This window comes from Orycteropus afer, unplaced genomic scaffold (assembly GCF_000298275.1).
Source record: "Orycteropus afer afer isolate SDZICR_OR568_19922 unplaced genomic scaffold, OryAfe1.0 scaffold00282, whole genome shotgun sequence".
Lineage (NCBI taxonomy): Eukaryota > Metazoa > Chordata > Mammalia > Tubulidentata > Orycteropodidae > Orycteropus > Orycteropus afer.
The window spans coordinates 1,157,041-1,169,707 of record NW_006921869.1 but is presented as its reverse complement, the minus strand read 5'-3'; the positions used below and the strand labels follow the sequence as shown (position 1 = coordinate 1,169,707).

Sequence of the window (12,667 nt, the reverse complement as noted above, 5' to 3'; positions counted from 1 at the left end):
TGGCATCAGGATTGGAAGAAGAATCATTAACAACCTGAGATATGCTGGTGATACAACTTTGCTTGCTGAAAGTGAAGATGACTTGAGTCACTTACTGATGAAGATTGAATAACACAGTCTGCAATATGGATTACATCTCAATATAAAGAAAACAAAGATCCTCACAACTGGACCAATAAGCAGCATCATGATAAATGGAGAAAAGATTGAGATTGTCAAAGGATTCACGTTGCTTGATTCTACAATCGATGCCAATGGAAGCATCAGTCAGGACATTAGACAACGTGTAGCACTGGGCAGATCAGCTGTGAAAGAACTCTTTCAAGTGCTGAGGAGCTAGGATGTCTCCTTGAGGGCTAAGGTGCACCTAACACAGACCATGATATTTCCAATCGCCTCGTATGCATGTGAGAGCTGGACAATGAATAAGGAAGACCGAAGAAGAGTTGATACTTTTTGAGTTGTGGTGCTGGCGAAGAATGCTGAAAGTACCATGGACTGCTGAAAGAAATAATAGATCTGTCCTGGAGGAAGTGCAGCCAACATGCTCGTTGGAAGCGAGAATGGCCAGACTTCGTCTCACTTACTTTGGTCATGTTGTCAGAGGGGACCATTCCCTGGAGAAGGATGTCATGCTTGGTAAGGTGGAGGGTCAACAAAAGAGGGGAAGGCCTTCGACGAGATGGATTGACACAGTGGCTGTGACAATGGTTCAAGTATAGCAAGGATCATGAAGCTGACGCGGGATTGGGCGGTGTTTTGTTCTGTTGTGCATGGGGTCACTATGAGTCAGAAACAACTCGACAGCACCTAACGACAACAACAGGGTCCAGCTGGAGCCTGAAAATCCCTCTGACCTGAAGTCAGGTTTCATTCCTGAGATCAAGGTGAAGCTGAGCCTGCAGAGAGCAAGAGAGATCAGATGGCTGCAAGCTGAGCTTCTAGGCAAGCAGGACCTGATACACATTCCCAGGTAGAGGCTTCTGAAACCTGTCATTTGAGGATCACCTCTACAGTTTTATTTTTCCATATCCTCAGACCATCGAACACTTGCTACAGAAATAAAAGCAAAAACAAGTACAATAAGCACAAGCCATTTTCATTAAATGTCAATTGATATATACCGCTCCCTACATCAATTGATATGTACTGCTCCCTTCAGAAAAGCTCTGAGCTTAGTGAACTGTAGAGCAATAGTAAAACTGATTTAGACAAAATGGAGGCTTTCTTTTCATTGTTTTTGTCTTTAATCAGCAGCATCAAAAGGAATGACTTTGGTGTTGATGTTAGCCGTATCAGTGTGCTGCCCACCTAAACCCAGGCTCTCCTCACTTTTCACAAATGAGTCCTTAATATATGACTTATGCAGAGTCAAGTCTTTTGTATAAGTGACCTGTCAAGTAGTCCATCCCCCAAGAAGCATAATGATGCCCATTATCTTGACTCTTGGGGAATGCTGCTCTCTTCCAGTCTCCCTCTATTCTCACGCCCAGGGGAAATATAATAAACCCCTCCCAACCTCTTTGTCTGTGACACAGGCAAATCCAAAACAGTGGACGACCTAACCCCAACACCATTACGTGCAACAGGGACCTCTGCCTCTGACAGTGTGGAGTTCAACGACCCCTGCCCAGAGGCCCGGGAGAAGCTGCAGGAGATGTGTCGTCATATGTGAGCATTCCGGGGATTTGGGGTGGCCAGGTGTCCTTCCCCTCTGATACCAAGTCTGGGAGGGTATAGTCAAGGAGGGAGATGGTTGCCAGTGCCCATTTGTGCAGGAAGGGGAGGTCAGGGGACTGTGTCTCAGTTGTGCCATGAAGTCTGGCCAATTAATTATCATAACAATAATGACAGTGGTCATTACACATACACAAGTTCCCCACACCCTTCCTCTCTCATAATCCTCTTCATCCTCATTATATTCTGATGAGGAAGACTTGATTAAGGCTCACTTTATAGTCAAGTAAACTGAGGCAGCCTAGGCCAGTAAGTGGTTGTCTGAGGTCACACAACCATATCTGTCTGGCTTCAAGGGCAGTACTGTTTCCCCGTGCAGCACATGGTCTCATTGATAAGGCCTCTCTTAATGGGTCTTTTCATTTTAAAGACTCTTTGCCCCCAATTTTTATCTCTTAACATAATTTGCCAAATGTTTTTCTACTTTTGTAGAAATACCTCTTAAGAAGCACTTCTTAAAATGAAACAAAAAAACTATTTACATTGGTTATTAATGATACTCATGATTAAGTAGACCCCATAAGTCCTAGCAAGTAATTCTACATTTCTCCAAAGTCCCAGACCATAAGGGATTAAAAACATGTACATCTGTCATCTAAGTCATATATATCTCCTAAGGGTAACTGGGCTACTGAGTGTTACTGGAATTTCAGAGCTTGGGTAGAGGGCAGCCACCCAGGTTGCCTCCTTCCTGTATCCTGTAAGGAAGCACTCCTTAATTGTAGCCCCAGGATTGAGAACAAGAAGGTTCTCACCCCAGTGGTATAGGTAATCTTTGAGAGACTCTGGGGCCTTCCCACTTCTTCCTAAATGCACCCCTTTGAGGATAAAGGGATAAGGGTGGGGGTGGATAATTCTGAGCACACAGGATGAGATGGGAGTTTGGGCAGCTGGGAAGAATGGAGGAGCTGTCTAGAGCCTCCCCTGAAAAGTGAGAGCCAAGTACCTAGAAGACATGTTGGCCCCCTTCCCTGCAGAGAAGCTGAAAGGGCCTTGTGGAGAGGGAAGAATATCTTCTACCCGGTGATATTACGCAACTACAGGACAAAGATACCTGTTCATCCACTGCCAACTCCCAAAGGGGACTTGGGGACCCACCAAGCTCATGCCTCAAGTTCCCACCACCCTCACACTTCTGGTGCTCAGACTCCTTCTCCCACCGCCCACCAGCCTTCTGGTTACCATGCTCACCATGGTCGGCATTCTCAAGAGTGGAAGGGGCCCAAGAAGACCATCAAGTTGCATTATACCTTCTATGATGGGTCCTCTTTTGTTTAGTATCCTTTCATTTGGTGCTTCCTTTCTCCCCAGCAACTCAGCCCCTGCTATCCCAAAACCAAAGAAACCAAACCAGTTACTGGTGAGTTAATTCCAACTCATGGTGACCCCATGTGTGTCAGAGGAGAACTGTGACCCAAAGGGTTTTAAATGGCTGATTTTTCAAAAGTAGATTGTCAGGCCTTTCTTCTGAGGCACCTCTAGGTGGACTCAAACCACCAACCCTTTGATTAGCAGGCAAGCTCTTAATTGTCTGTGCCACCCAAGGACTCTCATCAAAAAAGCCCAAGTGTTAACTTTGGGTTTTTAGGTTCATTAGAGAAACTAGGATGGGTCCTCAAAGGCATTAAGAGTTTGTTCAGGTCACAGTCTGGAGGATCAGAGGAAGAACTATGAAGCTCCAAGCCCTAAATTCAGTTTAGTTCAGATCAACAAGAATGTACCAAACACCTACTACATGTGACCAACCTGCCAATGATTGGGAGAAAATGATAGTTCCTACGTCCAAGGTTCTGGTCGATGAAAAGAGGTTGAAGACAGACAACAATTCATCTCTAGCAGAGAGAGAAAAGGCCCTAAATACTTAGGGATTTTCAACCTACTGTCCCTGGCTTAGTGGTTAAGCCCTATGTTCCTTGTCTGCTTCATGCCAAAGGTCCACATATTTGGAGTCTGAACCCTCACACCCATGTCCCACCTGGCATGTGTCCAGCTTGCTTCCAAGCTGAGGTCTGCCTGTATTCATGGGCATATGGCTCAGAATAACAGAATAAAATGAATGGATCATTTATATCTTAGAGGGAGCACCTTTGATTAGATTGCTTTCTTCTCAAATGAATTTGGATGGTGAAGGTAAGAGGGAGGGCTTCCTTTGGAGAACGTCTGTATGAGAGGCAACAGATCAGGAAGTCATATTGGCCCCCTCTGTTCCTTTCAGGGGTCCTGTTGCCCACTCCCCAGCATTCTTTAGTGCTGGACCAGACCCCATCCTGATAGATTTGGCAACAGTGAGGCCAGCAAAGGCAAAACACTTACTATTTCAGGTTACACAGTCTTGGTTATACCTTTCCCAACTCCTCTTTGCATTTAATAGGATTATCTCCTGAAGCTCTGAAGGAAGTTTGTCTTGAATTAGGTTTCTATCAACAGGACTGGAGAGGGGGAGGTAGACTAGTGCATGATCTTGGCATAGTCTTAGTTATATGAAATATCAAAGTGGAAGACACACACAGACTCATTCATTCTTGGCCTCATATTGTGGAGAAACAGAACCAAAGGGGTGGTATGACTTACTCAGCGTCACAAAAGGAATTTGGTAGCAGATCTAGGCTTGGGTTCAGGGTCTCCTTGCCTCAATTTATGGCCCTCTCTCAGGCACCTTTAAGGAGCTCTGGTGGTATAATGCCTAAGGCATTTGACTGCTAACCAGAAGGTTGGCAGTTCAAACTCAACAGCTGCTCCAGGGAAGGAAGATGGGGCAATCTACTACTTCTGTAAAGATTTACTACCTCGGAAACCAAATGGGGGTCACTATGAGTCAGAATCAACTTGATGGCAGTGAGTTTGCTCAGGCATCTTTAAGGATGGTTTCCTTCAGCAGAGAGTGGGATAGTGGGGGAGATAGTGGAAGAGGACATCATTTAACTAATAAAATCACTAAGCACTCAGGGCCCCTTGTCTTAGGAGGAAAGGGTGGATCTCTGAGCTCTCTCAGCTATCTTTTATAGAGGCCAAGCTGCCAAACAAGGCTTGCCAGCATTAAGTCCTCTCATCTCATCAGTCCTCCCCCTGACTGAACTAGGAATTCAGGATTTAAGCTCCTTGTCAAAGATGTCCTATTGTTTCCCTGACCATAAATGAATCCATTCATCATGCTCTACTCACCCGTGGTGCTTCCAATGTGTCCTGCGATATTAAGCACAGCCAACTCCTTTGAGAGTAGCTGTTGCTTGCTATGGGTTGTGGGACCCCCACCTCTACCTTTTCCAACTCTTCATTGCATTTAATAGGTTTATCTTCCTGAGCTCTTCAGGGAGCTGTGTCTATGAATTACATTTCTGTCAGCAGGGCTGGAAGGGGAGGCAGACTAACATATGATCTGGGCACAGCATCCCAGCTTGCTGGAATCTTTTATCTCAACTGTTCCAGAATTCTGTGGCTCCCTGGTGGGACCACCCCAAATCTCTGGGCCATTACTATAAGCATGCTTGGCTCATACTTCAACAATGATCACATCCTAGCCAGTAATTGTTCTAGGTCCAGTTCTTGGTGACCTTGTACAAGTCAGCCTCTCTGTGTCTCTCTTTCCTCGATCATAAGATGAAGAAGTTAGACCCAATGACCTTGAAAAAGAAATTGTGTTACTGTATTCAGATGGCCAAAGTACATGGGCAGCTGTTTTACCCTTCTTGAGTGGAGAAAATGTGTGGAAACACTTTACTCACCTCAAGAGTCCCATAGAACACTGGGTTCAGGATCGGTTCTGCTTCCACAGAGATTTCTGAGCAAAACTCTCAGGTAAAAAGTCATACATCAGCCCTTGGGGTGCCAGAAAGCTGGAAATCATGCTAGGGTTTGCTCTTATCAGCTTCAGCCCCCAGAATCATATAGAAGGCATTTCATTTGGGTTGTCATTGCCTCCCCAGATCTCTTGCCTCAATTGCCGATTCTCCCATCAAAACCTTCCCTCACACTGTTGTTCTTGTTTGCCGTCTAGTTGGACCCGACTCATAGCGACCCCTCCTTGGGTTTCCGAGGCAGTATCACTACGGAAGTAGATTGCCCCATCTTCCTTCTGAGGATTAAAATTAATAATAAATATCAATCACTATATGCCTGATGCTGTGCTCAACACTATCCCGCAGGGATCCATTGAGAACTCAGAACCACTCTGTGAGATAAGCAGTTTTAAAAATTCATTTATTGTGGTGAAAGAGGCATAACATAAAATTTAGTATTGTCAACAAAACAGCAGTGAGTTTTTTTTTTTGTTCTTTTTTTTCTTCATGCCCATTTTAAAGTGAACAATTTAGTGAAATTAAGTCCATTCATAGTGTTGTGCAACCACCACCTCTATCTAGTTACAGCACTTTTTCTAAAGGAAACCCCATAACCATTAGTAGTTATTCCCCATATTTGCCACTTCCCCAGTTCCTGGCAACCACTAATCTATTTTGTCTCTATGAATTTACTTATTCTGGACATTGCATATAAATGGAATCACACAATACTTGGTCCTTTGGTGTCTGGCTTTTTTTTCCCCAGCATAGTCTTTTCAAGGTTCATTCACATTGTAGCAAGATTTTTTTTTTCCCTAAATTGAGGTGAAATTCACATAACATAAAATTCATCATTTTAATGTGTACAATTTAGTGATGTCTAGTATAAATAAGGTTGGGCAATCCTACTTCCATAGTGATACTGCCTCGGAAACCCAAGGAGGGGTCGCTATGAGTCAGGGCTGACTCGACGGCACATAACAACAACAACAACAAGTATAAATCATAGTGTTGTACAACCACCGCCCCTATCAAGTTCCACACTATTTTCATTATCCAAAAAGAGAACCCCATACTCATGAAGCAGTCACTTCCCATCTCCCTTCACCCCAGTCTCTGACAACCACTGATCTGTTTCTATCTCTACAAGATTTACCTATACTACCAAAAAACCAAACCCACTGCCATTGAGATGGTCCCAACTCATAGCGAACCCTCTTTGGCTTTCTGACGCAGTATCTCTACAGAAGTAGATTGCCCAACCTTCCTTCCAAGGAGTGGCTGGCAGGTTTGAACCACCAGCCTTCTGGTTAGTAGTCAAATGCCTTAGGCACTATGCCACCAGAGCTCCTTTACCTATACTAGATATGTCATATAAATGGAGTAATATATGACATTTTGAGTCTAGTTTCTTTCACTTAGCATAATGTTGCAGCATCTAGCAGAACTTCATTCTTTTTATGACTGAATAATATTCCATTTTATGTATGAAATATATATACTATGTTTTGTTTATCCATTCATCCACTGATGAATACTTTGTTGGTTTCTATCTTTTGCCTACTGTGAATAGTGCCAGTATGAACATTCTTGTAAAAGGTTTTGTTTCAACACCTGTTTTCACCTTTTTTTTTTTTTTTTTAGCTATATGCCAGTAGTGGAATTGCTGGGTCATGTGATAATTCTATGTTTTATTTCTTAAAGAATTGCCAAACTGTTTTCCACAAAAGCTGCACTACTTTACATCCCCACCAGCAATGTGTGAGGGTTTCAATTTATTCACATCCTCACCAACACTTGTTATTTTCTGTTTTGTTTTGTTTTGTTTTTTAATTATCATTATACCCATCCTAGTGACTGGTATAGTGCCTAAGGCATTGGTTACATTCTTTACTTTGTGTCAACATTCCTGTTATTTCTGTTCTAGTTGTTTTGCCTCCATTTACTTAATCTCCCTGCCCTCCAGCCTCCTCATATATGTTTAAAATAGCTGTTGACCCTTTGGTTTTATATACATAATTTTTTATATTTAGTGTTTTTATCATGAAAGGGCATGGATTTTGCCAAATGCTTTTTCTGCAACATTGAATTGCAACCCATTCATGTGATTTTTTTCCCTTCATTATATTAATGTGATGTATTACATTAATTGATTTTAGTATGGTGACTCATCCTTACATGTTTAGAATATACCCACTTGGTTGTGCTCCATAATCTTTTTAATATACTGCTGGGTTCAATTTGCTAGCATTTTGTTTAGGATTTTTATGTACGTATTTATAAGAAATATTGGTATATAGTTTTCTTTTCTTGTGATGTGTTTGTCTGGTTTTGGTAACTGTTCTCATATAATGAGTTAGTAAATGTTCCCTCTTTCCTTTTTGGAAGCATTCAAGAAGTTAATTCTTCATTAACTATTTAATAGAGCTCCCCAATGAGAGCATCCAGTCCTGGCCTTTGTTGTTGGGAGTTTTTTTGTTGTTGTTGTTTTGTTTTTTACTGATTCAGTCTCTTTACTTGTTATAGATCGATTGAAATTTGCTATTTCTTCTTGAGTCAGTTTTGGTAGTTTGTGACTTTCTAGGATTGTTGTTGTTGTTAGGTGCCGTCTATTCATCTCTAACTCATAGTGACCCTATGTACAGCAGAACAAAACACTACCTGGTCTTGTGCCAGCCCCACAATCCTTGCTTTACTTGAGCCCATTGTTGCAGCCACTGTGTCAATCAATCTTGTTAAGGGCCTTCCCCTTTTTCATTGCCCCCCCCCCCCCCCCACTTTACCAAGCATGATATCTTTTTCCAGGGAATGGTCCCTTCTGACAACATGACCAAAGTAGGTGAGACGAAATCTGGCCATTCTTGCTTCCAAGGAGCATTCTGGCTGCACTTCTTTTCAGGACAGATTAGTTAGTTATTTTAGCAGTCCATGGTACTTTCAGCATTCTTTGCCAACACCACAACTCAAAAGCATCGACTCTTCTTTGGTCTTCCTTATTCATTGTCCAGCTCTCACATGCATATGAGGCAATGCATATGGGGAAAATACCATGGCTTGTCTTAGGCACACCTTAGTCTTCAAGGAGATATCGTTGCTCTTCAGCACATGAAAGAGGTCTTTTGCAGCAGATTTGCCCAGTGCTATATGACATCTGATATATTGACAGCCGCTTCCATTAGTGCTGATTATAGAACCAAGTAATAGGAAGTCTTCACAACTTCAGTCTTTCCTCCATTTATCATGAAGCTGCTTATTGTTCCAGTTGTGAGGATTTTTGTTTTCCCTATATTGAAGTGTAATCCATACTGCAGATTGTAGTCTTCAACCTTCATTAATAACTGCTTCAAATCATCCCTACTTTCAGCAAGCAAAGTTGTGTCATCTGTGTATTGCAGGTTGTCAATGAATTTTCCTCAAATTCTGATGCCATGTTCTTCTTCATATAGTCCAGTTTCTCAGATTATTTGCTCAGCATACAGATTAAATAAGTATGGTGAAAGGATACAACCCTAATGCACTCCCTTCTTGATTTTAAAAAATGTAGTGTCCTCTAGTTCTGTTCAAACGACAGCCTCCTGGTCTACGTACAGGTTCCTCATGCATACAATTAAGTGTACTGGAATTCCCATTCTTCTCAATGTTATCCATAATTTGTTATGATACACACAATTGAATGCTTTTGCATAGTCGTTAAAACACTAGTAAACATCTTTCTGGTATTCTTTGGTTACAGCCAAGATCCAGCTGACATCATCAATGATATCCCTCATTCCACGTCCTCTTCTGAATCCAGCTTGCATTTCTGGAAGTTCTTTGTCAATGTACTGCTGCAACCGTTTTTGAATTATCTTCAGTAAGATTTTACTTGAGTGTGATATTAGTGATATTGTTCAATAATTTCCACATTCTGTGCAATCCCCTTTCTTTGGAATGAGTACAAATATGGATCTCTTCCAATCAGTTGGCCAGGTAGCTATCTTCCTTCCAAATCTCTTGGCATAGCCAAGTGAGTGCCTCCAGTATGGCATGCGTTTGTTGAAACATCTCATTGGGTATTCCGTCAATTCCTGGATCCTTGTTTTTCACCACTTCCTTTAGTGCAGCTTCAACTTCTTCCTTCAATACCATTGGTTCTTGATTATGTGCCACCTCCCGAAATGAATGAACATCAACTAATTCTTTTTGGTACAGTGATTCTGTGTATTCCTTCCATCTTCTTTTGATGTTTCCTGCATCATTCAATATATTGCCCAAAGAATTTTTCACTATTGCAACTTGATGCTTGAATTTTTTCTTCAGTTCTTTCAGCTTGAGAAATGCCAAGCATGTTCTTCTCTTTTGTCTTTCGAGCTCCATGTCTTTGGACATTTCATTATAATAATTGACTTTGTTTTCTTGAGCTGCTCTTTGAAATCTGTCCAACTCTTTTATCTTGTCATTTCTTCCATTTGCTTTAGCCACTGTTCATTCAAGGGCAAGTTTCAGAGTCTATTATGACATCCATTTTGGTCTTTCCTTCTTTTCTTGTCTTTTTAATGGCCTTTTGCTTTCTTCATGGATGTCATCCCACAATTCCTCTGGTTTTCAGTCATTGGTGTTGAATGCATCAAATCTATTCTTTAGATGGTCTCTAAATTCAGGAAGGTCTCTAAATTTAAGGTCATATTTTGGCTTTTGTGGACTTCTTTTAATGGTCTTCAACTTCAACTTGAACTTGCATATGAGTAGTTGATGGTCTGTTCCACAATCAGCTCCTGGCCCTCTTTGGGCTGAAGATATTGAGCTTTTCCGTCACCTCTTGCCACAGATGTAGTCAATCTGATTCCTGTGTATTCCATCTGGTGAATTCCCCTTGTATAGCTGTCATTTGCATTGTTGAAAAAAGTTATTTGCAATGAAAAAGTCATTGGTCTTGCAAAAATTCTGTCATGCGATCTCCAGCATTGTTTCTATCACCAAGGCCAAATTTTCCAACTACCAGTGATTCTTCTTTGTTTTCAACATTTGCATTCCAATTTCTGGTGAAAATCAGCACACCTTGATTTCATGTTCAGTCAATTTCAGACTGCAGAAGTAGGTAAAAATTCAATTTCCATGACTTCCAGTAAGATGGAGGAACAGGCAGACAAGTAAATGGTAGGGAGGTCAAGACAACTACAAGATAGAACAGACTGTTCTAAACTTCGGAAGAAGACTATAAATCACAGGGTAACCTCAAAGAAAAACAATAAACCTTCACATCAAAATAAAAAGAGGACCAGCACAAATATTTAGCAAATACTAAAACAACAGCAACAAAGGAAGTGATAACATGATTCGTAAACAAAATGAGCTCAGCACAGAAAATTATATGAAACAAAGAAATCAACACCACAAAAAAGCACATAACAAATATGACAGCAACAAATTCATACTTGTCAATAATTACATATCTGGCAAAGGACTTATCTCTAAGATTTGTAGAAAACTCCAACACCTTAACAGCAAAGGAATTAACAATCCATTTGAAAAATGGGCAGAAGACATGAATAGACACTTCAACAAGGAGGATATTCAGGTGACCAGCAAATACATGAGGAGATGCTCAAGATCATTGGCCATCAGAGACATGCAAATCAAAACAGCTGTGAGATACCATCTCACCCCAGCACTGATGGCAAGGTTCAATTAGACAGAAAGTAACAAATGCTGGTGGGGATGTGGAGAGATTGGGACTCTCATACACTGCTGGTGGGACTGTTAAGGGATACAACCACTGTGGAAAGCAGTATGGCAATTCCTTAGAAAGCTGGAATTGGAGATACCATTTGACCCAGCCATCCCATTACTAGGTATGTATCCCAGAGAAATGAGAGCCAGGACAGGAACAAATATATGCACATCCACATTCATTGCAGCACTATGTACAATAGCAAAAAGATGGAAACAACCTATGTGCCCATCGGTGGAAGAGTGGATGACCAAACTATGGTACATACACACAATGAAATGCTATGCAGCACTGAAGAATAATGTAGAATCTGCAAAACAGCACATAACATGGTGAACATGGAGGACATTATGCTGAGTGAAATAAGTCAATCACAGAAGGACAAATACAGTATTAGTTCATTGTTATGGAGGGTCAAGGAAAGGTTTATATATGGAGGAAAATTTTCTTTGTTGGTTGCCAGGGATGGGAGGGGAGAGGAGGGAACATTGCAAAAAAAAAACATTGACCCATGTCACTTTGTTGATGTTGTTGTTGTTAGGTGCTGTCGAGTCATGGCCGACTCATAGTGACCCTACGCAGAGCAGAACGAAACACTGCCCAGTCCCACACCAGCTCCATGATCCTTGCTATACTTGAGCCCATTGTCACAGCCACTGTGTCAATCCATCTCATTGAGGGCCTTCCCCTCCTTCGTCGACCCTCCACCTTACCAAGCATGATCTCCTTCTCCAGGGAATGGTCCCTTCTGACAACATAGCCAAAGTAGATGAGATGAAGTCTGGCCATTCTCACTTCCAAGGAACGTTCTGGCTACACTTCCTCAAGGACAGATCTGTTAGTTCTTTTAGCAGTCCATGGTACTTTCAGCGTTCTTTGCCAGCACAACTCAAAAGCATCAATTCTTCTTTGGTCTTCCTTATTCATTGTCCACCTCTCACATACATACGAGATGATTGAAACTATCATGGTTTGTGTCAGACACACCTTAGTCCTCAAGGAGACATCCTTGCTCCTCAGCACTTGAAAGAGGTCCCTTGCAGCCAGCTTACCCAGTGCTATACTGGGCTAATGTCCTGACTGGTGCTTCCATTGGCATCAATTGTAGAACCAAGCGATGTGAAGTCTTTGACAACATTAAACTTTTCTCCATTTATCATGATGCTGCTTATAGGTCCAGTTGTGAGGATTTTTCTTAACTTTATATTGAGAAGTAATTCATACTGCAGACTGTATTCTTCAGTCTTCATTAGTAAATGCCTCCAGTCATCCTCACTTTCAGCAAGCAAAGTTGTGTCATCAGTGTATCACAGGTTGTTAATGATTCTTCCTCCAATCTTGATGCCAGTTCTTTTTCATATAGTCCAGCTTCTCAGATTATTTGCTCAGAATACAGATTGAATAAGTATGGGGAAAGGATACAACCCTGATGCACTCCCTTCTT

The 12,667-nt window shown here is 41.7% G+C and overlaps 1 protein-coding gene across 1 annotated transcript in view; it reads left to right on the top strand.

Moving 5' to 3' along the window:
• Window positions 1-12,667, top strand: part of CUNH3orf20 (chromosome unknown C3orf20 homolog) — a 184,924-nt gene that overhangs the window by 17,600 nt on the left and 154,657 nt on the right. Inside the window, exons 4-5 of the mRNA XM_007950598.2 lie at window positions 1,539-1,671; window positions 2,715-3,014. Coding sequence (XP_007948789.2) covers window positions 1,539-1,671; window positions 2,715-3,014 — 433 coding nt within the window. The remainder of the gene's footprint in view (window positions 1-1,538; window positions 1,672-2,714; window positions 3,015-12,667) is intronic.